Genomic DNA, 27,450 nt, shown 5'->3' with positions numbered 1-27,450 from the left:
GCAACTTTCGTCCTAAAAATATGGGTTACTGTCCAGCGTATTGTTTCAATATTGACAGTCAAAATAGGTATTCTTCAATTATTATTTGCAAATGCTGTCTATGTAGGTTATGTTATGCAAATATTTTTATAAATTTTCATTTGAATATATTAGACTATTTTTTATGACGTAATTCAAGCCATGACCCTGAGTTTTGGCTTTGTTCTATGTAATAAGTGCTATAGTCAATCGAATAAGTGCTAACATGGAATAACCATTGAAAGGCCTCTAAAATTGCTGGTTTTTTTACTGTAGTTTGGTTGTTTGCCATCTCCATTAGATATACTTTCTTCCCTCAAAGTATTCCGCACTGCGATGCATAGCTAAATAGGTGTTTCCTCTGTAAGATACTGAGAATTAAGTATTTTTTGTCATTAGCCAGGTTCCAAGGTACATTAGAATTATATTTCACCATTTATATTTCACCTTTTTCTAATTTACTTTTTGATCTTCGTTGGAAAACCTGAGCTGGCAAAATTATTAGAACACAACTGTGTTGACTTTTTTTATAGTACCGTATTGAAATTACTTATTGTGTACTTTGTGTTCTTTCGATGATTTGAAAAGAAAACATGTATTTATGTTTAACCGTTGTTAACAGTTTTTTAATTAATTTAATTTTTTTAATTTAATTTTTTAATTTTTTAAATTTTTTAATTTTTTTTTTAAATTTAACAATTATTAACAGTTAGTTATAACTGGGTCAAAAATCTTACTAACATTATAAATGTGAAAGTTTGTGTGTTTGTTTGTTTGAAGTTCAATCACGCATAAACTACTGGACGGATCCGGCTGAAATTTGGCATGATGGTAGCTCACATTCCCAATTAACATATAGGCATATTCTTATCTCAAAAATCCTTTCGGGCTCCACCCCAGTGGCTCTGTAGTTTCCCATGTTAACCTTATGATGAGTATTCATATAAAGGGAATTAAAGAATTTAGTCAGCTGTTTCAAATAAAAAAAGTTGGTTCTATGTAAAAGCATTAAAAGTTATAAGATTTACCAACAGGGTGCAAAACTACATTTTTTTGCATTTATGAAAACAGCTAATTATAAGTAAGCAGCAACAACAAACTGTGGTATGCAATGAGAACTGTCAAGGTAGGATTGTTTACAGTTGTGTTTATGTTTTTAATTTCATGAATAATTTTTGATATTTTATGCACTTTTAATCATTTGTTTTTCTCTATTGTTCAGATGAAGTGGTGGAATATTATGGCTATGGTAGATGTGTAATACTATAGTACTGTAAATTTATAGAAGCAAATTTTATCAACATGTGTCCTCCCCCATTGCAAGTTCCAAATTTGAGTTCAATATAACTGCAATAAGCATTTTTTTACTTATATGCCAACCCCGTATACGAAGGACGGGTACTCTGCTAGTAATTAATATAGCAATTGAAAGTTCTATAGCAAATAAGTTGTCACAAAAGTAAGTATATTTCATATTTCGTCTATCGTATTACCTTTAATGCGGCCAATGACGATATATGACGATATAGCGATAGTTAGCAACCATAATCAATGGGAGTACAATAAATGTTATGGGCATAAACGTAAAAAATTGAGTCATTAGAAACCAAAGATCCACATTAATTGTAGGTAACATTTGTAAGTTTATTTGTTGTGAAAAATTAACTACAGCTTTACTATACTTCCACAGTCTACCACTGTAGGCCTACCGTTACTGTAGTTTTGTGAAGGTTCACTTTAGTTATCGAACACAAATGATTCTACATACTGTACTGTACAGTCTTCAGCACCTTCCAGTACTAATTCCTGTGTAACACTTATTTTTCTGTTTACTGTTTGGATCCTTCACAGTTCAAAGAGACTTATAACGAAATATCACACTCTTTACAATATCAACAAATTACTGGGCTGCGTATTCTTCATTAAATTTACCTTTACACGAACCCTCTTCTACAATACTTTCATTTTTTTATTTTATACCTACATGGCAGGACAATAAGAGCAAGTAAATTTGCATTTAGACAATTAGACTTCTAATAAATGTTTTTAAATTGTAGAAAATAATATACCTTAAACAAAAATAAATGAATATTAAACTAAAAGATAGTAACGGGTGACTAATCCTTGCTGAGTTTGGTTAATTACATTTAATTGTTAAAGAAATATACTACACAGACATGTTTTATTACAATACAAATATAATTCTATTAAATACCATAGAAATTTCATCGCAGAACTAATAACAACTTGAATAAGGTATGCAATTAAAAAAGAAATATTTAAGATCCTACTCCAGTTTTCTTAAACATTTATCATGCAAAATACGATTATTTTTATAGGTTAGGGGCATAATTTATCTCTCGGTACCGGTACCACACTAGACTTTTCGTTGATTAGTTGAAGCCGAAACCTGGTAAGTCCTATTGGAGCATAAATCTTTTACTGGAAAGATTATTATAATGAAATAATTAATTTAAATAATTATGTAACTAATTAGACCTGCCCATATTTTGTTTCAACTATAAAAAATAGTGTTTACAATTTGTACAATCTACCATTAAATACGGGTGAAACATTGAGTTGACGCCTGTGCACTCAAACGACACCAACTGGAAACACATTTATTGAAAATAATTGTTGTGCATTTGATAACAATATATCACTATTATTTAAACAAATTAAATGCTAAATTGATTCGTTTACGATAGCATACTTTTAATAAGCGGATTTAAAACAATTGCTTTATTTACACAATATTCGTCAATTAATAATCTGAGCCCTATCTATAATTACAGTGCCTTGTGATTCAGAACGCAACCCATATACATCACAGTTACGCAAACAGTATTTGAATAGTAAAGGGAGTTAATGTACAAATGTTGGTCAGTCGAACGCACGGGAATCGAGTAGTCAATTTTTTAAACAGTTTAATTCAGAACAGCTATTTACACATATAAAGACCAAAAACTATGTCATATAAGTCAATTCTCATATCTTCAACGATTAAGCGATAGTTTGCAGAACAATAAGTATTTTCAAACATGACTTAAAATTGTTACAACAAAACCTTTTACTTAGGTACACAAATTGAATCTCCAACAAAACTTGATTAGACGCAAATGTTTGATATACAGTTGAACATTTTACATTTTTTGATAAAACACATTCTTTGTAAGGAAAAAATTAAATTTCACTTGAATTAGGTTACAGCAGACATTCGCTAGTTGTGGGGAAAACTAAATATAATTTAACGTTACAATTTCAATTTAATTAAATTTGAAACTACCTGTTTGTTACAACAACCGGAAACAACTTCAAATATTTAGCGTTGGTTACTAGTACACTATTACAACTTAATAGTTCAGCTCAAATAAACCACGACAAATTCATTATCTTTTCATTTTTCAAATGATTTATTCTGGATTCTCTTACGGAGTAAACAAAAATTGTCATAAGCTATAAAAATAAGTTATTATTTGTTTAAGACGTTTGCCATTTGTATTAGTATTGTTATTGTCAAGGTTAATACTTAAACCATCTTTTAAGAATAAAAATAAACACGTTATTTTACTTTTGAAAATAAATAGTAAACAATACCAACACTAGCCCTGCATGCCTTCAAAGTCCCATATATACATGTATGTATGAATGCGTGTGTATTTAAGTGTGTGTACTTGAAAATACTAATAAAAAAATATTAATTAAAATATCAATTAACAAAACAAATAACCATTAACGTTGCTGGTGACGACGTGTGTTTACGCCTTCAATCTGAGAGACGCAACAGTTCTAGCATTTTGGATGTTCCGATCTGACTAGTAGCGTTTTGGAAATTCCGACCCGGCATATGATCACAAGTTCCAAAGTGAAAAGGACAGTCTATTTCATAAGTTTACTTTAAGAAATAAATTTGTACTTCTAGTTATGACTGTACTTTTGGATCTTACGATTTTGGAACTTCCGATCGGCAATATTTTCTTTGGATCTTTTGATTTTGGATCTTCCGACCCGCTAAATAACCTTTGGAAATTCCGATTTTGGAAGATCCGATCGGCAATATAAACGTTGGATCTTACGATTTTGGAACTTCCGATCGGCAATATATTCTTTGGATCTTCCGATTTTGGAACTTTTGAAATACTCCCCATATTTTGAGTAATTAAGGCGAAAAATTGAAATAAAAATAAATATGTCATTATGTTTTTATAAATTATAAACTTTGAAAAGTAATACTGACCTTGAAACAAATTATATATATGTAATATATAGTATTTCTGAGTAGGGAATTTAACCATAAACATTTTAAAATCACTTGCATTGCTCTACCTTAAATAGTTTTTTAATTACATTGGTTTAAGTAAAAGCTTACACTGTAATTTACGTTTCCCGCCATTTTCCAAGATGGCGGCTGTTGCCCAAGGGTACCAAAAAAGTACCCGGTGGTTTTAGGGTCTACTTACCCTAGATATCACATATCAACAATAAAAAAAACTTAATAGGACAAAACCAGGTTCGGGTCAATTCTGCTGGACTAGTGGGGTGACTTGACTCGGTGACTGATGGGATGATCTGATCAGTTTCAGTACAATCAGTTCAGTTTTCAGTTTCAGTTCAGTTCAGTTTGTCGTAACCGTAAACGTAACGTAACGTAGTACTAGTACTAGTAAATGATTAGCATGAATGGCATGTATTAAACCCTAGTTAGGCCTACTGGTGTGTTGTTTTTGCTTTTACCAAATTGGTTATGCATTTTGAGGAATTGGGTCGAAAAACGTCAATATTTAACGATTTCAGAGATGTCCAAACAACGAAAAGAAGGCGATAGACCTATCCCGGTTTATATGAGGTTTATTATTTCCGGCATGGCTGGGTAAGAATATCCATAACTAGGCCTAAGTTATTTGTTGTGTTTGGCTTTTGTGTTGAAGGCTACCTATTTTAGGGCCCGTTACTTTAAATATTGGTAATTATTTAAAATGTCTACACTGGGATATGATGTAATTTTTAGATTTCTACTTGCAGTTTTTTTAATAAAAAAAAAACTAAGTTAGCCTTATTATTTTATGATCACTGTGTTAGGCCTATTTCTTTTACAAAATGGGCTTACTTTACTTCCGTGTACGGGCACATAATCTTTTTTATTCTATTTTATTTGATAAACATAAGTTAGCTAGGCATACAAGTGAATGATAACAAACAGCCCTGGGTAAAAATTTAGGACCCAGACCTCTTGTATTGTTCTTGTTGTCTTGTTGTATTGTTGTATTGTTGTTGTCTTGTATTGTCCAGAGCTCTGTATTGTTCTGTTCTTCATCACTTTAAATTCTTACTACAACTCTTCTCAATTGTTTAAATAAATTAAAATAAAACATCTGTTGGTTAAAAACAAAACCTAACAAATAATTATATTTGATGTTGACCAATCTTAAATCTCTACTATAAAAAATAACTCGATTTCCAACAGGTACATCTTTTGTTAGAATTTGAGGCATATACACTTAACTTATAATTTTATTTTATGAACAGAATTAACCTTCATTCGATTTTTTCATCATAAGAAAGTTTGGTTATTTTAGTTAGGTTAGGTTATGACAGTAACTGTCGGACGCCTAATCCAAGTCCGTTCGCCAGACTGGTATCCTCTGCAAATAAGATATGACAGAGTTTAAGAATTTATTGGTTTTACAGCGTACCTACGGTAACGGACAAGTACATTGTGCTCCAGTTCTCTATTCTGATTAGGCATAAGTTACCTACGGTATATCTCAATGTAATTGAATGGGTAGACTTTCATAAGCAGAACTCCAAAATACCAAATGAAAAAATAATATTTTTGATAGGCCTAGGCCTATATATCAATTATTTCATTCAATTTATCAATTTTGGTTTGTTAGATTTAAGTTCTAAGGCGTAGCCTACTTATTAAGAGTTAAGACTTAAATCCTACTTATGATTGGGCTCACCCATAGCCTAGGTAACACCTTTGTTTTTTCTTGATAATTTTATGTAGCCTCTAAAAATTACAGATCAATGCATTTTTTTAAATGCATCTTCTTAAAATCTGTCATCCAAACATTTTCAAATCCAGACTGCATTGAATTAAGTTATAAATATCAATTAAATGTAAAATTAAGTTATGGATGAACTGCACTGAACCATAAGCTTCCTTATTCAAAGTCAGTAAGTTTTAATTACTCTTACAATAATTAGACTAGGCTGAAAGCAATATAGTAACTTACTTGCTTTAGTTGAATACTTATTACTAAATTTTAGAGTCTCCGCTACAATAGTCATACATCCGCTGGATGTTTTAAAGAACCGAATGCAGCTGAGTGGAGAAGGAGGAAGGAAGAGTGATCATTCTAACACGTTTCAAGCGTTTAGAAATATATTGTCCAATGAAGGACCTAAAGGTCTGTACCAAGGGTTGTCCGCAAACATATGTCGTCAAGCTACATACACGACTGTGAGAGTGGGAATGTATCAGAGTGGGGTGGAACTGTTAACTGGGTAAGTAGCCTAAGTTAAATCTATTATTTGCTGAAATGACTTCTACGTCAGTGCAATAAGTTAAATATATTGAATTATAACAGCTGTTTTTGTAACTCACTATAAGTAAAGCCTGGGTTAGGCCTAAACGATCCAAACCATCCACGGCAAGGTAGTACCATTGACTATTGGATACAGAAAATAATTTTGTAAACATGGTAAAATTGTTAAATGTATAAGCTAAAACATGGAATCCCGCCAATGCTTATTCACTGCTTTAATCACATGTCTTACATTTAGCTGTTTACTTAGTTTTGGTACCGTACTTTCCTGTTAAAGGGAACATCAATTATTATTGATTTTTACGATATATTTGTTTTTATTTACGATCTATATTCCTTCACATTTGTTTATTTTTATGATCCATACCGTTTTTGTTCTAATATTTGTGATTTGTACGGTATCTAATACTGGTATGAGACAAGTTTGGTATGCAGGCTTAAAGAGTTGAACTTTTGTGTGATATACAGCACACTAAAACAATAAAGAAGTCCTGGTGTCTAAAGCCTGACTGGTATCTTCTGAGTAGCCTACTGATAGGGGTGGCAACAATGATTGTCCCGGTATCACCTACGATGTACAGTCTTGCTACATCAAATTGGCACAGGATTTTATGGTACTCAATTATCTGCAGGAACTGTCAGATAACACTGAAGGTCGTATAGTTGAGGCTCTACTGTAATGAAAATTAAGTAAAATTTACAATAAAATTTTAGACCAATTTAATTATTATCTAGTTATGCAAAGAAATAATCCTTAGTTTTTAAAAACGTAGCCTACCTGTAGTAATTGTTCTGGGAAAAAGTGAAAAACATAAAATGAATAAAAGATGTTTGATTCTGTAGGGCAGGGTTTGGAACATTTACGTCCCAGATATTGTCAGGCCTGACATCAGGTGTGACGGCTGCTATGGTTGGTGCACCGTCTGACGTAAGATCAAATTTCGTCTAAACGCTTCTGTTGTAGAAGAGGTTATACTACTTTTGTAATAACAGCTTAGGCCTAACATGTTTTATATGTGCATCATGTTATGGTACCTACTAATATTTTTTATGAAGATTAGAGTGAAAGTTGTGAATAAGAAATTAGTCATGCCCTGACTAAAATATTTTGCTGGAAAAGTCCACTTCAGAACTAATAGACATCTTTCTTTATGTTTGTCCAAATGTAGCTTTTGTGATAAATTTATTTACTACTTAAGCGTGAACCATAAGGCCCCTTTTATACTCTGAGGCACGCCGATGTGGCCTGCGGCCCTGTAAGTGCATTGAGTTAAATTGGAGATTTTATACCCTGCGGCAGCCGCTGCATGTTGTTGCGGTTGGCTAGGTCCACCTAAGAGCCGCAGAAATTTAAGGGATCTAGGCGCATTGCGCTATATGGTAGTTTTTATACTCTTTGACATACTGCAGCGGCGTTCTCATGTGCTGTCAACTGATCAAAACAAACTCAGCCCAACACAGTACTGTCTTGCCTCCCTCCATTTCATTTTCTGTTGCCGGCGTGGTAGGTGCTTTGGTTTTTCTTTCCTGTGCATCAGTTTACAACTTATGTGTATATGTAAAATGTCAGAATCTCAACTGACTGATGTCAATATTGAACAGTTAATACAAAATCAAATCTAGACCCACTTTGTGGGATTGTTCATCATAGGACTACAAGCTCAGGGATGTCAAAGGAAGGTTTTTAAAAGCACCTTTGCGGATCTTGCCTGGTTGATGGAATGAACAGACCAGTGTCATTTCCGACGTCTCTTTGTCTTTAGTTTTAACAACATATAGGCCAAAACACCTGGATCAAGAAGCCCAGCTATCTCTCACTCTCTATAAATCAACACTAGTGGTGAATAGAAATTCCTAAGCTGGTAGCCCTTACACCCCCACCAATAATGGCTGTCGCACAAACATGCGACACCCGCCGTCGAATGCAGCGGTATGCAGCGCGCCACAGTGTATAAAAGCTAGGCCTTAGTGATTTTGATGTAGCCTATAACACCTTAGCATTTGCCTTGTGTGCATTACCTAGTTTTGGTATCAAAAGTTCTGTAGATTTTGTGTGCTGTTGTTATTATTACTAACATATTTTAATATCAAAAGTCTGCCAAAAGTCTTTTGGTTAATTCAGAAGAGAGACCACTTGACTATTTTCTAATTAACTACAAGATCGCACCACTCATCCAACACTCATCTCCATTCGTACTTGGCTTAAAATACCTACTTTGTATGGTCGCCATTTCAATGAAAATTATTATACAAAACATAAAATTTGAGCAAAGAATTCAGCGTAAACCAATGCTTCAAAGTAACTTTTTGACAAAAATGTTTCATTCACAATAAAAAAGTATCAATTAAATAAAAATATCACCATTCTTTTCAATGGTGAGTGAGGTAGCTTCCCAACTAAGATGTACAGAGTTGTTAATTTAACTTATTTTTGGAATAATTGTTATAGATTAAAAAGGAATCATGCTAGGCGTATTTGATTTATTGGCCTTTTTAAATAGGGTGTGTTGCTGACCAATAAGTTAGCGTCTTGCACTTCAGTGGGAGAGTGCATCTGATTCTTGCCATATCCAAAAAAAATTTGAATCTGGACGGTTTCCCTTAATGGCATTTGAGTTCTAACACAACAATTGTGACTGGTGTGTAGACAAAAACATATAGCTCTTGTCTACTTTTGTTGATGTCAATAGTGCTACAGTTACCAAAGTACTGACTGACTTAATTTTTAGTTGGTTGTAAGTTGTGATCCTCACTCTCTGAATGATTATAGGTAGCCTTGGTCCGCATGATGAGTGACGGTCGTCTGCCTGAAGACCAGCGTCGTAACTACAGACACGTCGGTAACGCAATCACTCGTATTGTCCGTGAAGAGGGTTTCTTTACTCTGTGGAGAGGTCTTCTCCCAGCGACTGTGAGAGCGATCCTCAGCTCAATAACACAACTAGTCACATACTCTAGGACTAAACACTATCTCATCAGTAATGGTGGGTATAAATTGTCGTAGGAATTTGTATCTAAATAGTATTATAAAGCTAGATAGTATTAAAGATATAGTATATTCTAGTGGCTTATAGGAACATTGTTACCGTATAGGCCACCGGCCACTATACAGTACCTGCTTCACAGAAAGAATGCAAAACGCTGGTGTTTGTGCAACAACAAACTACAGTATTTGCGTCCGTCGCGCGTGAGCCGCAAGGACTGAGGAAGGACGAAACTAATACAGTAGAATTAATTAACTACACTACGTGTAATAAATAGTTTACTTTTAACGCTCCATACCAGTAAATTCAAAACAGAATAGAAGGCCTGCAAATGATACAGAATAGCATAAATTGTTTTAGTTCATCACACTCAATTCATACTATATATCTCTTCCCCCCCCAATAACCTTTTAAAACCAACCCAAAAATCCCCCCCAAAAAAATATTTTTATGACACACTCTGCATCATTCCACCATAGGAGCGGGCACCCCTGCCGTGAATCAGTGTTGTATTAGTGCTGGGAAACTTACATTTTTAAAATCATCGTAACAATAGCTTACAAAAATGGTTTCCACTCATTGACGGCGCTTCAAGGACATTTGTGTAAAGTGCAAAGTAAAAAATCACAACTGCAATGGGTGATTGTGGATGTTGCTGCGATCTTAATCTTGGAAGATCTTTCTGATTTCGCTGTGATCGTAACAGAGGTTTAACTTACAGATGTAGCTAAACTCGCTTATCCAATATGTCACTTTTGTTTTTGGACTTACTTACATTTCGACAACGATATCTGTACTTAGGAAGTAAAACTACAAACGTCCAAAACCCCAGATTTGTGCATTTTTTGTCACATTTCCTCCGAATGTTTGCTAGATAAATGTACCAATTATCGTTTAGAGATTACGCAATCTTTTAAATAATAAACCTTTCTTTGGATAAAGGTGGTTTCTTCAAACTGTCATTAATATGTTAACATTAAAAGTTGCTTACAAATAATGCTATTAATGGGAAATAACTTTTATTAAAAAAAAAAAAAAAAAATTAAAACCAATGGAGATTAACAACTTTGGTACTGCACCACATCAAGTGAAAGATTTTTTGAGCAAACCATAGTGAGTTTTTAAAGCTTTACGTTGTTAGTGTTACATATTACTTGTTTTGTGGCCTGTGTATTTATTTATTTATATATTTGCCAACGGATTAACACCTATTTGGGGAATTTCACTATTTTTCCCGCCGTCACGGGATCGAGAACATTAATTTGAACCCTCTCCTGTCGTTCTACGCCTTCCCAGTCGCCCACAATTTTAACGCAAAGAATCGTCTTGCGTAATTAATACATAGATAGTATAGCCTGTCTCAAGTTATACCAAGACAAACTTCCTTAACTGTAAAGCGGTGTTTACACTGCCGTATTACCACGTCCGTAACAGGCATGTTAGCCACGCCAATGGACAGCCGTACGCAAATGCCGTGGCGCCACGGTACCGTCCCACGGCTACAAGCAGCTGTATAGTGTAAACAGTTTTCTGGTAGAAGCGTTCATTAAAGGCGTACGTTCATTTTTATTTACGGGTGGGTTATGGATTGTGCCAAAAGATTAACTATTGAAGGTTGTGCTACAATGAGTGTTATTTTAGCTGAATAAATAGCACGGCATTTCAGTGTTATTAGAAGAAAGAAACCAGGCTGTTAGCTTTCCATATTTATATCAAATAAACAAGGCTCACTTTGATACAGTTCAAGCATTTGAATTGTTTGATCTTCCGTTAATTTTAAATATTGCTATGTTTTCACCGATTCAATTGATTCGACTTGTGTCAATGTTATAAATAATTTTGTTTTCTTTCGCCATGGTACTTAAAAACTAAGACGACAAACACTGACTTTAAAGAACAATAGTAATTAAAACTCGTAGTACACACAACGACGAGACGGAAGACTCCTTGATTTACCACGTCTAGCCACGCCTGCAACAGGCATAGCAACCAAACACGGTTTGGTTAGTTCCAAAGGGCGTGGGGAACAGGCGTATTGGGTTGCCACGTCTGTTGCTCCCACGTCTCTACTGTTTACACGAGGCGTGGCCACGCTTCTCAAGAAAGTGAGAAAATTTCTCACCTACATGCCTGACTTTAGCCGTGGCCCCACGACAGTGTAAACACCACTTACGAGTAGAAGAGAACAATGGCAGGGCATGCCAAGGGTTAGTTAGGCAGCTTGCCTCAACAAAACTTGAGACAGTATATTAGACATGGCCAGATTTTCAGTATATACCTAGAACATAGCCATTGTTTCTAGACGAAAAAGGGTTTCTATTACTTTTACAATACAGTAATGTGATTTCGAGGAATGATGTGCCATTTGGAAATCAATGGCCTTTTCTTACAAACAAAGATGCAGAGCTTGTAATGTTGTTATTTTCTGAAAACATTGATGAGTTTAGCTTATTTATTGAGTTACCGGTATCATCGCTTGTATGGCTGTTGGTCAAAGTTTTGTATGATATTCAATTTATTGACCAGTGTCACTATAGGAAAGTATTTAAATATGGAAGATGGTAATTTTATATGCTCCATCTCTCTGCTAAAATAGGCTGGCTATGGTAAAAGGGATTTTTGTATCACTGTGAAATCAGCAAACAAGAGATTAATTATAATTTTTACAGGTATTATGAACGATGGACCCTTGTGCCACTTTGGCTGTAGTTTGGTGGCTGGATTGACCTATACCATTTGCTCAAACCCAGTGGATGTAGCCAAAACAAGGTAAAACAATCTTTTTAGTCTGATTCTATGATAGGTTGCATAAATTTACATTCTATTTAAAAGTTGATAAAAAAATTTGAACTTTACAAATACCCAGACACATTTGAAAAACAGTAGATGTTATGCATCTACAAAATCTTCTAAAATTAAAATTATTTTTTGTTCATACTGAAAGAGGACTAGTATTCCTACCCTGTACTTAAAACTAGAGTATTGATTGATCATTGATAAGGGAAAATATTAAATAGGATATTGCTGTTTCTGTGAATTAGTTTTTTTAACAAAACAATTTCGTCTTTGTATTATAAATCGAGGAATTTTTGATGATTTGTAAATTAACAAGAATCCTAATTCAAAATTTTTCTCAAGCCATGATAAGAGCATGTGTAAGCATGTCTAAACCTTTAATTTTCTATGCTTCAACTGTGTGGTTTTTCATATTACAGTTGACGAGCTATAACTATTATGTATCTGGGTATCCTCTGTTTAACCAGTATTCATTTTCACACGCCTTTTTACAGATCTCTAAAAGAAGTAAATAAATGTATTTAGTGTGATTCATTCACTTCCGAAGTTAATTATTGAACAGAGATCCACTGGTTATTAATGCAACAAAGAAATGAGTTCTAGTAAAATTAACTTTTCATAGGATCCAGACAATGTTCTCCGTGGATGGTAAACCGCAGTACTCGGGCATCTTTGACGTGTGGACCAAAACTGTGCGCACTGAAGGCGTCAAAGGCTTGTGGAAGGGATTCTTACCATACTACTTGAGAATGGGACCCCAGACCACCTTACTATTAGTATTTACAGAACAAATAACCTACATTTACTCTGTTTACATTCTGAAAAATAAGGAATCCTATGGATTGTAATTCAAGGTTTCAATACCTGCATAACTGATAGTTCGTATGGTGTAGTGATGCCAAAGTAAAAACTTATTTATTGAGAGATTTTTACTGTGTGAAAATACAGTTTATCTATAGTTTTTTAGTAAAATCAAGTGTCCTTTGTGATAAATTTTAGAACTTGATCAAAGTTTTTCATAAGTAGGCCTATAACTATTTTTAATATACTAATAGACTTATTTTTTTGAATATTGATGTTGATATTTTAGCTGTGATATTGAAAAAAATTGACTAAAACCTATTTACAACTGTACCTACCTTGTTTATTATTTACGTTCCATCAACACCTTTCTTATAACAACAAAGAAACTTTCTTTTTTGTACAGTTGAATAGTGAAATAATATAACCTGACATTGTCACAGTTTGTTTTTAAAGAGTTAATTATTTCAAAATACAGATTGGTGTTTTTGTAAAAATTTCAACTATAACTAGACAATAGCTGTTGAGCTTAGCTTATTTGATTAATGTAGGCTACCAGACTGAAAAGAAGTGCCAATTCTAACACAACATGGAAGGTCAACTGTCATCAATGTAATTTATTGTTTTATTTATAAACAAAGAAAAGGATCAATCAAATTTTCTTCAAATGGTTCTACGGTGAGTGTACCAAATAGTATTTTTAACACATTAGATTATTTGCTGCATTTAAAATCACCTTAGGCTTAGTGTATTTGTATTAATAATGTAACTGAAGTTTGTTTGTATTTGTTGTAAATAAAAGTTACATGGAACATTTGATTTTATTGACCAACCCAAATTTCAAAATTAGTCTTTTTACTAGCCTGTACCAGCGGCTTCGCCTGCAATGGTATACCCATAAATATTATAGGCCTATAGGATAAGAAATAAACAGAGTATTACAATCATTACAATAATTATCCATATAGTGGCTTCGCCAACGATAAAAAAATAATATATTATCATTATTTATTGCGTCACGGGCAGTTTAAAAAATCATTTTACGATAAAAGATTCTACAGCGATTTAATTACAGTTAAAAATTAAATTAAAACCATTTGTTTATTTTTGACAAAACAATCTTACAATATTAAATCTTGAAACTGAAAATGCCGAAACTGCGCATCCAAGTATAGTTCAGCAGCTGCGCATTATTCAGCTTATCCAAGTATAGTTCTTTACAATACAATACAATACAATACAATATTCTTTATTGTTAATTCGTCAAGAATTACAATAGTGTCAATACAATAGTGAATTGTACATGTTAATTTTCATAAAATTCCTTTATTGAGTAGAAGGGTCTTGCAATTAGCCACTTCTTCAGCTCCTGGTGTAGCTTGTTGCCAGTCATGTCTCTCAGGTAGTCAGGTAGATGGTTCCTCAGCTTGCAGCCGGTGTAGGAAGGTTTTTTCTCCCAAAGAGTTGTTCGGTGAACTGGTAGTGCAAATTTGGAGCCATGACGGGTGTTGTAGTGGTGCAGGTCTTGGTTTCTTGGGGGGTTTATTTCATTCACATACTTAATGGTTTCAAGTATGTAGAGAGACACCACTGTGAGGATTCCTAGGTTTACGAATGCTAGTCTGCAAGTCTGTGGTGGTACAAGGTTGGCGAGGGCTCTTATGGCTTTCTTTTGAAGGACAAGAATTCGATTCATATTTTTTGTTGAAGTTCCTCCCCACACTGTCAAGCCATATCTAAGATGCGACTCTACCAGTGCGAAGTAAGCTGTTTTGGCCACAGAGAGTCCGCCTATGTAGTTTATCCTTCTGACGACATGTATTCCAGTACTGATTTTTTTGCTTAGGTGGTTGATGTGCTCTTTCCATGTTAGTTTGTTATCAAGGATAACACCGAGAAATTTTGTGTAGTTTTCTATTGTTACATCCTCTAATTGAGGGACTATGTCTTTTTTCTTACTGAAATTCAGAGTTGTAGTTTTTGTGGGGTTTAATGCTAAGTCATTGTTCTTTGAGTAGAGGATAGCTTTATTTAAGATCGATTTTGAATTAAGGTAAAGGCTTTGGGCTGTGTTGTCCTTGATCAAAATGGCTGTGTCATCTGCATACATGATTGCAACAGCATTTTCACTCTCAATTTGTTTGGGGAAGTCATTAGTCAATAAGATGAATAGAATCGGGCCTAATACAGAGCCTTGTGGAACTCCTCTTGTCAGCTTGCTTTTTGAAGATTTGAAACTTTCTGTGACTTCTTTTGATGAGTTTTTCAGTTCCACGACTTGTGAACGTCCCTTTAGGTAGCTTTTGAACCATTCTAGCGCAGAGTTTCTTATACCGAGTCTTTCAAGTTTCTTGCATATCAGGTCGTGGCCCAGGCAGTCAAAAGCCTTACTGTAATCAAGGAAGATGGCGGAAATGTATTGTTCGTTTTCTATCTGGTCTAGGACGTACTCAATTAGTGCTGTTATAGCTGAGGATGTAGATTTATTCTTCCGAAAGCCATGTTGGTTGTCAGTTAAGAGTTTGTTATGATTAAGATGTGCCATTAATCTAGCCAGAGCAATTTTTTCTATGATTTTAGAGAAACTGGAGATGAGAGAAATGGGCCTGTAGTTTTGAGCATTTTCAGTTGGTCCTTTTTTATGTTTGGGGTATATTTTACTGACTTTTATGGCGGATGGGAATTTGCCTTCTTTAAATGGTTTATTTATAAGATAAACCAGAGGAGAGATGAGTTCTTGAGAGCAGTGCTTTATCATCTTAGAGGAAAACTCATCTATTCCACTTGATGTTTTGGCTTTTAGGGAGTTTATTATCGTTTTAACTTCTTTATAGGATGTTGAAGTTAGGGTAAGGTGTATTGGGCAGACTGGTTCCTCTCCACTCAGCACTGTTTCAGGGTCTATAACGATTGCTCTGTTTTGGTCAAGGGTATTTTCTGCTATATTTGAGAAGAATGTGTTGAAGTGTTCGGCCATTTCTTTTGTGTTGTTTGTGAGTTTGCCATTTATTTCTAATTCTGCAAGGGTTTTCTCTTCACATTTTCCTTTCCTTTCCTTGTTTATAACTTGCCATAGTGCTTTTGGTTTGTTGTCAGCTTGTTCTATGAAAACTAGCTGTTGAGGACATTTTTAGGTTTCTTAGTTTCATGTCGTATATCCTTTTTCTATTAATCATTTCTAATTTGTCTTCATTTCTGTTCGTTAACTCAAACTTTTGCAGAGCTTTCAAAAAGTTCTCTTTAAGGTATTTTGCTTCAGGATCGTAGTACTTCATATGTTTTTTGTTTTTAATAGTTTTAGTTTTCTTTAATGGGCATGTATAATCCAGTGCTGTTTGAAGAATATTATGAAATTTGTTGTAGGAGGTTTCAAGATTGGGTGAAGAGTAAACATGTTCCCAATTTTGTAGATGGAGGTGGGCCTTCAGATTGTTTAGGTTTGTGTTATTTAGGCTTCTTTTCATTACAAATCTTTGGGAAGTGTCTTCTTGGTGTGTTTTCAGCAGGCACAGCTGCGCAGTGTGGTCAGATAGACCAGTATGCACAACTTGTCCAGTAATATACGCACATGGTATGTTTGAGCATATACAGTCTATTGAAGTGGCTGTGTCATGGGTTATTCTGGTGGCCTCTAGAGGAAATCTCCAGATGTTTTGTGTGGTTAACTCTTCTTCCAGCATGGTGTTTTTGGAATCTTGGGTGAGCCTGTCGATATTTATGTCACCGATAAGTATTAGGTTTTTCTTGTGTACTTCTTGTAGTTCTAGCGTGTCTGATAGGAGGTCAAGGGCAATTCTTGCATTTTCGATTGGTGGTCTATAGATTCCCAGAATGTAGATATCCTTTTTCTTTGTTGTCTGCATGCGAATCATTGCTGCTTCGAAAATTAACTCCTGGCATGTGTTTGATATGTTAATAGCTGATACTGTATCAGCAAGGGATTCCTTGGAATATATTGCAACACCTCCAAGTTTATGTTCTTCTCTACTAAAGTGGGTAATTAAAGAGTAGCCGGGAATTTTTGTAGCTTCTAGCTCTGTTTTTTTTCAGTCCGTGTTCAGTCAAGACTAGAATGCTTGGTTTTGTGTCATTGAGAATATGGTGAAGTCTGTTCGTCTTTGTAGCAAGTCCTCTAATATTTTGGTGCATTATTGCTACACAAGAATTATTTGGAGATTTGCAGATTTTTCTTTTGCTTTTTTCAGGCTGTTTGTTTCTAAAAAAGGGGTTATAGTATGGGGAACTGTAGAGTGATTAGATTGTTGACTTGAATTGGGTTCTTGCAGCTGCTCATGTTTCTGTTCTCCTTGAGAAGAGAGGCAGTTCATCTCGGTCATGTTTAGTCGCTTGGTGTGTGACAGAATATTCTTTTTATATAGGTCTATATTTTTCCAAAAGAAGTCTTCAATGGTCTCTCCCGGCTTAAGAAGCTTGGCGGTGATCGGGGGTTTCCCTGTGTTCTTTGGTTTAGTTGATTTGTTTGGGGGAGATATAGTGCCCTTGAAAGTAGAGCAAACTCCTATTGGAATTTTGATGGCCTTGGGTTTTTTAATATTTTGATTTTGTGTTTGTTGTGGTTGACTTTGGTGTTCTGGTGCTTCTTTCCTCAACTTGCTTTTTGCTATTTGCAAGGAAACACTGAAATGGGTTTTCTTAGTAGTTGCCAATTTGTTTTTATTATATGAAACTCGTCTTGGTGTGTTAATTGGCTTGCAAGGAGTCTCCTTTTTCTCAGTTATTAGTTGCTGGGAATCTTCTACTGTTATTTTATCTTCTAATTTCTTCATTTTTGACTCCATATTATTCTGTTTTTCTTTTAGGGCCTTTAGTTCAAGCCGATAGCTGTATCGGCTCTACTAATACAGGTCAGGAAACTTTTCTACCAGAACAACACATTCAAGCAGGCTCATCTTTTTCCATTTTACTGCGCAGCAGTGTATACACTCTCTGTCCATTTGATATATTTTTCATAATTTGTGTTGTCTATAGTCTATTGTTGCATGGTATTCCATTGCATAGTTTCCAAACACACACCAAGAATCGGAAACATCTCTGTTGAATGCTTCTCGCCAATTATTAAATTTAAACATAACTCTAAATAGTCCTACTTTGACAGTTCTCATTGTATATTACAACTTTTTGTTGCTGCTGCTAGTTCAAATTAGCTGTTGTCATAAATGGAAAAAAATAATAGTGCTGCACCCTGTTGTTAGACCTTATAACTTTTTAATGCTATTTAAAATATCATAGAGCCAACTTGTCTAGTTAAAATAGCTGTTAACATCCTTTAAATCTTTTTAATATGAATACTCATAAGGTTAACATGGGAAATTCCAGAGCCACAGGGGAGGAGCCTGAAAGGATTTTTGGGATAAGAGATAAGGATAGGCTAATATGTTAACCGGGAGGGAATATGAACTATCATAATGCCAAATTTCAGCCAAATCCGACTAGTAGATAATGCGTGATTGAACTTCAAACAAACAAACTTTCACATTTATAATACCAGCAAGACAATCACACAACTAATTTGATAAAAACAAACATACTTTAAAATTGTATTTAGCCATAGCCCCTCTAATACAAGGCATTGGCTTCATTATGGTCTTATTGTCACAGTTATAAGTGTAAACACCACTTACGAGTAGAAGAGAACAATGGCAGGGCATGCCAAGGGTTAGTTAGGCAGCTTGCCTCAACAAAACTTGAGACAGCCCCATAGCCCCTCTAATACAAGGCATTGGCTTCATTATGGTCTTATTGTCACAGTTATAAGTGTAAACATGAACATTGTAGCAGCTCCATGAATTAGGCCCCGTCCTAGCTGGACGGCAAGAGCTACACGACCGATGTGACTGACGGTCGCTACTGTTGGCGACAAAATGTGTGTCCACACTGGGCGGAGCGACAACTGCGACAAGCACAAGACACGCCACCGGCTGAGGCAGCTTTGGTAGATGCCGCTTTGTGACGTCGCCGGTGTAGCGCTACCAATACCAAACACGTTTGTATCTTGAAGCGCTTGTAGCGCAACCAACAAGCGTGACGCCACTCTTGCTTCTCAGCTAGGACACTCCTATTACTTACCATGTGTTTGTATCTGTCCATCTTGTCGTCCAGCTAGGAGTAGGACGGGGCCTTAGTGCAATATCTGTTTCGGCACAGAAAACGTACTACTATAACCCAGAATGCCAACCGCATGGTAAAAAGCATTAAGCGGTTTGAGAGAGCTTTGCCTGTCAATCCGTAGGCAGCGCTCAATGCTCAATGCGTGTCAAACCGCTTAATGCTTTTTACCATGCGGTTGGCATTCTGGGTTATAGTAGTACGTTTTCTGTGGTTTCGGTGGGCAAGGATTGTGATGTTGCCACTTGTCTCACTAAGGCCTTGTATTATAGGAGGCCATGCTTCAGTTGATCCATAAGGATGATAAGTCTATAAAGCAATATGTTTAAGTAAATAAGTATTGTTTTACTTTGTACAAATATTTCTGGAAATTTTGCTTTTGCTCTTTTTTGTGAATTCTATCATTTTCATAAAAGTTTTTTAACTTTATTTATTTTGTTACATAATTATTTTGTATTGAAAAAGAAAAAGTAAAAAGTACTAGATTTTCTAGAGTTATTCAGACCATATTCAGTGAGGATATGGTTGATTAAGCCAAGGTAGAGTGGTATTTAAATTTAAATTCTGGATCAAGACTGTCCTAGCAGGGCCCTGTTAATAATAGGTCTATTAGTTTGTAGTTTATTATGAAACAGGGGCCCTGTTTCATAATAAACTACAAACTAATAGACCTATTATTAGTAAATCAGCTGTTCGTCCAATGCAAATCTGGAAATTACAAGTTACAACTGTAACTTGTAGCATAGATGAAGTAATATAAATTTATGTGTTTTATTTAGGTATTTAGGTGTTTATTTATTCTATGCTTGTAGGTTGTTATGAAACAGGCCCCAAAAGGTGTTCTTGGATTTGTAGAAAAGTTCCTTATCTCTTATTGTATGAGGATGGACCCTGAAACAACTGTTACTCATACTAGCTTTGCTTAAACCCGTTTGACTTCATAAGTATTAAAAAACTATTGATTGGTTAAGTTAAGCTGAAATAAACAAAACAGAATACAGCAAAGAATAACATACAAATAAGAACAGCTGAGGTATTTTTAACATTAAGTATATGGAAAGTTCCCTTTGGAAAGCAATTATGACCTTAAAGCGCAATTTATGAAATAATGGATAGTTTTGCGCAAGGTTTCTCGTCATGACGAACATTTTAAGTATATGGTTTATGGGGGTGTGACTTATAGTTTTCTCAAAAGTTCATGGATACTTTTGGCTTTATATACTGAACAGTTTACTTACTTACTATCTAGGCTTACATAGGTACTTAAGATGATGAAAAAAGATTGTAAACTATAATTAACAACGGGAAACGTGGGGGGGGGGGCTATTGTTGGGTTATGTAACAGTGATTCTTTTATGTTGATTACATAGGAACTGTATAATCAGAACTGTGAAAGCTTTTTGGTGTTTTGAATCTGGACCTAGCTTCCTCCCTTAATCATTGGACTTTTAATAAATGGTCCTAGCTAAAGCAGCTGGTCTTTGTCCCATATTCATTATTCAGGTTACAAAAATAAAAATACACAACAATAATGTGCCTATTTGCCCTATTTTATATATATTGCTCTTCTATGAGAAATGTTTGCTTGTGTATGCTTGCTGAAAGATCTAAAAAAAGGCTTCGACAATATCCTTAAAATGCTGTAAATAATTTACATCTGGCCTAAACGTTTTTACTGCAGTTAAAACTCCCACAAAGATATAATTACGTAAAAATGAAATTTAAAGCCAACATTTTTAATTTGGCCTTATGGGTTGCCAAAGTATCCATGTTGGTTGAACAAAATAACAAGGAAAACGTAAACAAAAGACTTGTAAGCTAATGACTTGAGCAAAGATATTACACTGAAGATTACTGATATGGGGTACAATAGAAAAGCCCTACTGTATGAATGAAATTATAAAGTATCAATTGACTGCAATTTTGTGGTGGAGTTTTACTGCTACCTATCTAGAAAGTCTGTTTCATGTTCATATTGTGATCAATAAATAAATACAATTATCAAGGAATCCTGTATTCCCACATTATTCTAAACAAAACTTATTTGACCACTTTGTTACATATCATACAGTTTCTGTAAAAGGATGCGGCAAAAATAAAAACAAAATATTTAAGTCTACTTTGTTGGCTTGGCAAATTATTAATTGTTATTGAGATGAAAAACTCAATTTATTCTTTCTATAAATTCCAATAATTTATTCCAAAAGCAATATAGGAAATATTATCTCTTCACTCTTCAGGAATCAGCATTGAGCTTGAGTGATTGCACCACTGGCTGATGCACATCGATTGTGGGTAAAATAAGATAAGTATGCAATTTATGTGATTTCTAAAAGTATTCAATTAAATTTAAAGTAAAATCACTCTTTCATTGTACCTAGTCATTAAAAATATTTGTTAAGAGTTAATTTCTACCCGCCTCAAATAATGTTATCCACCATAGGAAAAATTTAATAAAAATAATTTTAAGAAAACAAGTATACCTATGGGAGCATGGGAAACCTATGTGATGGTAGTGGTAGGTAAATCTTCTAACTCTAAGCTAAGAAATAATTAATTTGACAAGCAATAAATATTCATAATTGACCCCAAGCATAGGGGTTAGTTAACAAGCACCTGAGCTAGCTTATCATATGGGAGTAATTTGTTATCCTCATTACTGCTTCAGGTATTCCTCCTGGATTGTAGGACTAATATGAGTGAACTGTGCGTCCCTAATGGAGTCTTCTGAAACCTGAAGATATATTTAATTAACGGACTAAATAAGTTATTGGGAAACAAATTAATAAAAAATGCTCTGACAGTTTATCAATTATCAAAGCTGTGGTTTACCAAGGCTGTATTTTCCTTCGCGCAGGCACATGCTTACTGCACAATATTCAGGTAATGATTCACATTTTTTTTAGGTAATGATTGAGTTTGGAATGTGATATTGGCAAATGCATGATATTTCGGCTAATTTTAAACTATAATCAGTTTCTCTTATATTAATATGTGAGGCTATTTTTGTGAACAAAACTCCTCCGTTATTTCTGGACCGATTTTAACGTTTGAGGTGTCAAATAATTCGTCTCAATTTTGTAGTATTGCATTAAGGTTTTAGAACTTAAAAAACTCTTACCCTTAAGGGCACGAGACGCTATCAAAGGTCGCATCTTCCCCATAAGAATTACATTGAAAACAAATTTAAAAACAAAAACAACTGTATATAAAAAGAAACTCACCAGCTTTTTGGAAGTACAGTAAATATTGATGTTTGTAATATTTATGAGGTAATAGACAAATCTAAACAGTCAATCAGTTTTGTTGGAAGAACAGACAATTTCTTGAGTTTAAAGGAGGAATGTTAAAAACAGGAGGAGGAGACAATTAATAGGAAATCTTATACGAATAAGAAGAGTAGAGGAGAGGCCTGGTCTCGAAGTAAGGAATCCAGGTACACACTCACTTGGGGAGATGAATCATTTTTGTCAGTTATGCTAAGCAACTTAAAAACATGAAGAATATACAACAGATGTTGACACAGTGATAAAGTAAACCTACCTAAAGTCCGATCAAATAAATACATGCAAGAAATGTTTACTGGTTAAAAGCTTTAAGTCGGGAAACATTAAAACACTAAAAAATAAGGCCGGGTCCAAAAAATGCTAAAATACAAGAAGCGTTTATTATTTCAAAGAGCTATTTAATAGCGTGAGTATTGCAATTAGTCACATAAGCATTTAGTCGGGTCTTTTAAACTCATCGAAAATTATTACTGTTATTACTGTAGTTTTAAAATAACTTCTGTACCTATAATACCGGCACTTGACAGTTGCTCGATTTCGAGCAAGTTCATATGAAATGATTGTTTTACTTCTTTTACTCTGAGATTGTTTAGTAGTTGCTTGTTCAAGTCAAACATATTATAATTAATTTTAAATAAACCGCCACTTTAAATACCTATTATCAGAACGAATTTGTGAGTCTGGAAGAATCTGTCTGTTAATAAGGGGCTTTACCTATAATTATACTACGTCTCATAAAGATATGTGTCTTCAAGAACATTCATCCTTTCCATTATGCATATTACCAGTCTTAAGTTGTGATTTGGGCTAAATCATTCTGTTAAGGGTTTCTACGAAAGGGTTGAAAACCCCAACCACTCAAAATGTGTTCGCAATCAGGAATCCTCCCCACCCCACGGACGACCCCCTCCACCTCGTAGACCCAAACATGTTCGCAGTCTGGACTGTTCGCAATCAGGACTGTTCGCAATCAGGAGGACACCAGAGGAGAGGCCTGGTCTCGAAGTAAGGAATCCAGGTACACACTCACTTGGGGAGATGAATCATTTTTGTCAGTTATGCTAAGCAACTTAAAAACATGAAGAATATACAACAGATGTTGTCACAGTGATAAAGTAAACCTACCTAAAGTCCGATCAAATAAATACATGCAAGAAATGTTTACTGGTTAAAAGCTTTAAGTCGGGAAACATTAAAACACTAAAAAATAAGGCCGGGTCCAAAAAATGCTAAAATACAAGAAGCGTTTATTATTTCAAAGAGCTATTTAATAGCGTGAGTATTGCAATTAGTCACATAAGCATTTAGTCGGGTCTTTTAAACTCATCGAAAATTATTACTGTTATTACTGTAGTTTTAAAATAACTTCTGTACCTATAAGCCACTGAGGCAGAGCCCAAGGGACCTTTTCAAAAATGTAAAGTCATTGATTGCAAATCTACACACCTAGATGAACTTTTTTGGAACATAAAAATTTGTGGGGTTAAATCTTGAAACAAAAAAGGCTTATTGTTTTCAAAGTTCCATCGTTTCGTGTAGCATATTAGATAGATAGATAGTTTCATGTGGCTTAGTTAGTTCATGAATAAATATGAAAAGGTCAAACAGTAACATTGATGTGCTTTATCAATTATCCTCGGTTGGCAAACAATGAAAGATAAAAATAAAAGAAATAAGCAGACGGGATTGACGGGAAATGATTAAGAATTGAATTGAACTAATAGCCTAGGTACAGTGAGTGTGTGGTAGTAATAAACAATCCTTTACTTGTACAATTTGGATATATTGCAAAGTTTCATTAAATACATTTTTGCCCCAGGTGCTCACAAGTCAGGTTGGCCGAGTGGTCTAAGGCGCCAGATTTAAGCTCTGGTTCCCGGTTGGGAGCGTGGGTTCGAACCCCACACCTGACACAAACTTTTTACTACTCGAAGTTAAAATTTATTTGTTTAAAATCATTTAAGACTTCCTAAAAAGCAACTATTTGATCCTCTTTATGTGTTTTGAGTTTTTAGACATGTAGGTAGCCCTACTAATTTGATTTTAATTGTTGAACAATCTACTATTTAGGGTTTATTTTTCTATAGTTGAACCATAATTGTTTTATTTGATATACCTACGACATAAAAATAAAAAAAAAACTGTTGTATTGGCAAAATTAGCCAATAAAAATAGTTGTTAAATAAAAGAATATGAAAATATTTTGAAGTTTTATTAAATTAGAAACATAATTCAATAGGTTACGCATAGGCTAAATGATTTTTAAAACTATAATTACCTATTAATTAAATGTTCAACTACAACTAAGATTGGTTTTATAATTTCTTTTATTGCTTATTGTCTTCTATATATAAAAATGAACATTAAAAACTAGATCTAAATCAAATTATGATAAAATGCATTTTTGAACTAAAATTTTGTTTGGTAAAAAGTGGGTGATTTTTATAAATCAAGTTAATTATTCTCTATGGACCTAAACAAAATATACATTACTGTTACTATAAGTATACAAGAAAATATAATAAAATCCATTAGTTATAAAAAAAGTAGTAGTTATACATCGACGATTTCCAATACTGTAATACTTTACTGTGTATACGCTCTAATATTAAACGAGCCTGCAGACAATAAAAACTTTTCTCAGAACAAACTCGTATTGAGCGCTGCATAGCCTTTGTTGCAGGCGTCACCAATATATTTGAATTAATTCTGAAAGTTTGTACGTATCCGTCAATTTCATGCAAAAAATATGAACGCTTTAATTGTTATGAGTTTGAACCATTATCAAAGTGTACTAATTACTTATGAAATAATGATAATGATACAGTAAAATAATTTTACCGTTTTGTGGAATTTAGTTGTTCCACGGATATTGGTATACAAGCAGTCCTCAATTACATAGTAGAGAATAAGAATACCTACGTAAAAGGAATAACACTTATTTACGTGTCAATCAACATAATTACATGCTTTGAAAAGATAATTTTTTTCAAAACAAAAATCCATACTAGGGTTTATTAACAGCCATAAAATCAAATTAATTGTAATTATACTGTACCACTGTATCAGCCATTTTATACTTACCATTTTATACAACCAATGAATCATTTTTCACGAGAGAAAAATTGGTTTTTGATGTGCAATAAAGTTAACGTTTTAGGCTATTGCCAAATGAAATTCCCAATGATCGTTCTTCCTCGCGACAGATATACAGTACGTATTGAAACAGTTTACTCACTAATCAAATTGAACGAAATATTAAACGAGTTATCATACTGATTTATGATAGGGATTTACTAAAAAATATATTACAGTACATATATTATAGGCCTACATATATGTATAAGAATAATTTATTTTCCTAATATATCATGGGTAAAAGGTTCCAAAAGGTAAAAATATTGATAAAGAATTAATTAGTATAACCTCTTCATTTTCACTGACTCATTTTAATTTGTACAAATACTATAAATGCTATTCTGTTTAGTGTTTATTGACTTTCCTACCGCTCCTAAACAAGTTGGCCCAAAATATTACGAACATTTGGCATGGTCACACAAAGTATAAACATATATTTAATCTGCACCCTGACTTTTTGATTGTTCAATTTAGTTTATACTGCTCCGGCACGATGTGTCTATGTGTCACGATGTCTATTCGGAAGGAAAATGAAGATCTGCGTGCCAAAAACAATACATTAACCTCACAACTTGGAAAATTAAATGATAGGATACGAGATTTGGAACAGTACAGCAGAACAAACAATGTGGAAATTAGTGGGATTCCAAAAACTGCTAATGAAAACGTCAAATCTGTAGTGAAGGACATTGGGTCAGCATTGGGTCTGGAGGTGGAGACAAGCAGCATCGCAGCAGCCCACAGAATCCCTTCGTACAATAAAACCCGAGTGCCATCCCTGGTGGTACAGTTTACGGAGAGGACAATGAAGGAAGCATTTATCAACAAGTTTAAGGAGGCTAGGGCAAGGAATGAACACCTCACGGCTGATAAAGTGAACAACACCTTTCCCCGGGACAGAGTATTCGTGAATGATCACCTATCTCCAGAAAACAAGATCTTCCTATCCAAGTTGAAGCAGAAGTGCGCTGAAGTCGGTTACTCTTTCGTATGGTGTCGAGGTGGGAAATTCTTTGTGCGGAAATCTGAAGGTGAGAAGGCGATCAAAGTGAGTACCTACGAGGAGATAGGAAAGATCAAATAACTGTTCTTCAGCTGTACCTGATTTCTGGTTTTATTAAGATTTTGAATGATTTAAATTTTATTAACTTGATTTGAAAACTAAAACATGGTAGATACAAATTCAATTAATTACGAAACAAACCTATCCGTCTTTTATGACACTGAAATTAACATTACTTTTAATTTTATATATGCAAATATAAGATCTTTAAGAAGAAACTTTAACAACTTTCTAGTAGAATTAAACAGTATTAAAAGCAAAATTCATTGTATTGTTCTTAGCGAAATTTGGATCAAAGATGATGAGGTTAATCTATATAAAATACCTGGATTTAATAGTTTTGCTCGTTGCAATGACACTTACAGAGCTGGAGGTGTAATTTGTTATGTAAATGAAGAGGCCAATGTTTCACAAATTAATATTGAAATGATTACAGCTGATGTTATGGTTCTGAAGGTAAAAATAAAAAACACATTTTTTAATGTTTTTAGTATTTTATAGATTGTTAATGTACTCTGAAATTACTTTTATAAATGAATTATCCGATAAATTAATTGATTTGAAAAATAATACTATTTTTATAGGAGATGTGAATATTAATTTGTTAAATTCTAGTCAAAATAATGTACAGAACTACCTTAGCTTGTTAAATAATCATGGTTTTATATCTGTTGTACATAATCCAA

General features: G+C 34.1%; 2 protein-coding genes and 1 non-coding gene across 4 annotated transcripts; all 3 read left to right on the top strand.

Moving 5' to 3' along the window:
- Positions 1-4,633: 4,633 nt before the first annotated feature.
- LOC128991028 (mitochondrial 2-oxoglutarate/malate carrier protein-like) lies at positions 4,634-13,962 on the top strand. 2 transcript variants are annotated; one of them, XM_054413737.1, is made up of 6 exons: positions 4,634-4,888; positions 6,292-6,528; positions 7,413-7,497; positions 9,340-9,553; positions 12,223-12,322; positions 12,972-13,962. In XM_054413737.1, exons 1-6 carry the CDS (start codon positions 4,815-4,817, stop codon positions 13,195-13,197), a joined length of 936 nt encoding a protein of 311 aa, XP_054269712.1. In that variant the 5' UTR covers positions 4,634-4,814; the 3' UTR covers positions 13,198-13,962. The 2 variants fall into 2 exon arrangements, with proteins under 2 accessions (XP_054269712.1, XP_054269713.1); XM_054413738.1 differs by lacking the exon at positions 4,634-4,888 and adding an exon at positions 5,402-5,482.
- A 10,430-nt stretch (positions 13,963-24,392) lies between these two features.
- Positions 24,393-24,476, top strand: Trnal-uaa (transfer RNA leucine (anticodon UAA)). The gene has a single exon. It is a non-coding gene; the product is annotated as a tRNA-Leu (tRNA).
- Positions 24,477-26,212: 1,736 nt separating this feature from the next.
- On the top strand, positions 26,213-26,785 carry LOC128989186 (uncharacterized). The gene has a single exon (XM_054411057.1). The coding sequence runs from the start codon at positions 26,213-26,215 to the stop codon at positions 26,783-26,785; it is 573 nt and encodes a 190-aa protein (XP_054267032.1).
- Positions 26,786-27,450: the final 665 nt, after the last annotated feature.

This window comes from Macrosteles quadrilineatus, unplaced genomic scaffold, assembly GCF_028750875.1.
Source record: "Macrosteles quadrilineatus isolate MER2022 unplaced genomic scaffold, UCM_ALF_1.0 Scaffold_3__2_contigs__length_128488019, whole genome shotgun sequence".
In the NCBI taxonomy this organism is placed as follows: Eukaryota; Metazoa; Arthropoda; class Insecta; order Hemiptera; family Cicadellidae; genus Macrosteles; species Macrosteles quadrilineatus.
This window is presented reverse-complemented; position numbering and strand designations above follow the sequence as displayed.

Coding starts and splice junctions, on each gene's coding strand:
- LOC128989186 (XM_054411057.1), top strand. CDS start 26,213: ATGTCTATTCGGAAGGAAAATGAAGATCTGCGTGCCAAAAACAATACA.
- LOC128991028 (XM_054413737.1), top strand. CDS start 4,815: ATGTCCAAACAACGAAAAGAAGGCGATAGACCTATCCCGGTTTATATG. Junction 6,529..7,412: donor GGGGTGGAACTGTTAACTGG/GTAAGTAGCCTA, acceptor TTGATTCTGTAG/GGCAGGGTTTGGAACATTTA. Junction 7,498..9,339: donor TGGTTGGTGCACCGTCTGAC/GTAAGATCAAAT, acceptor GAATGATTATAG/GTAGCCTTGGTCCGCATGAT.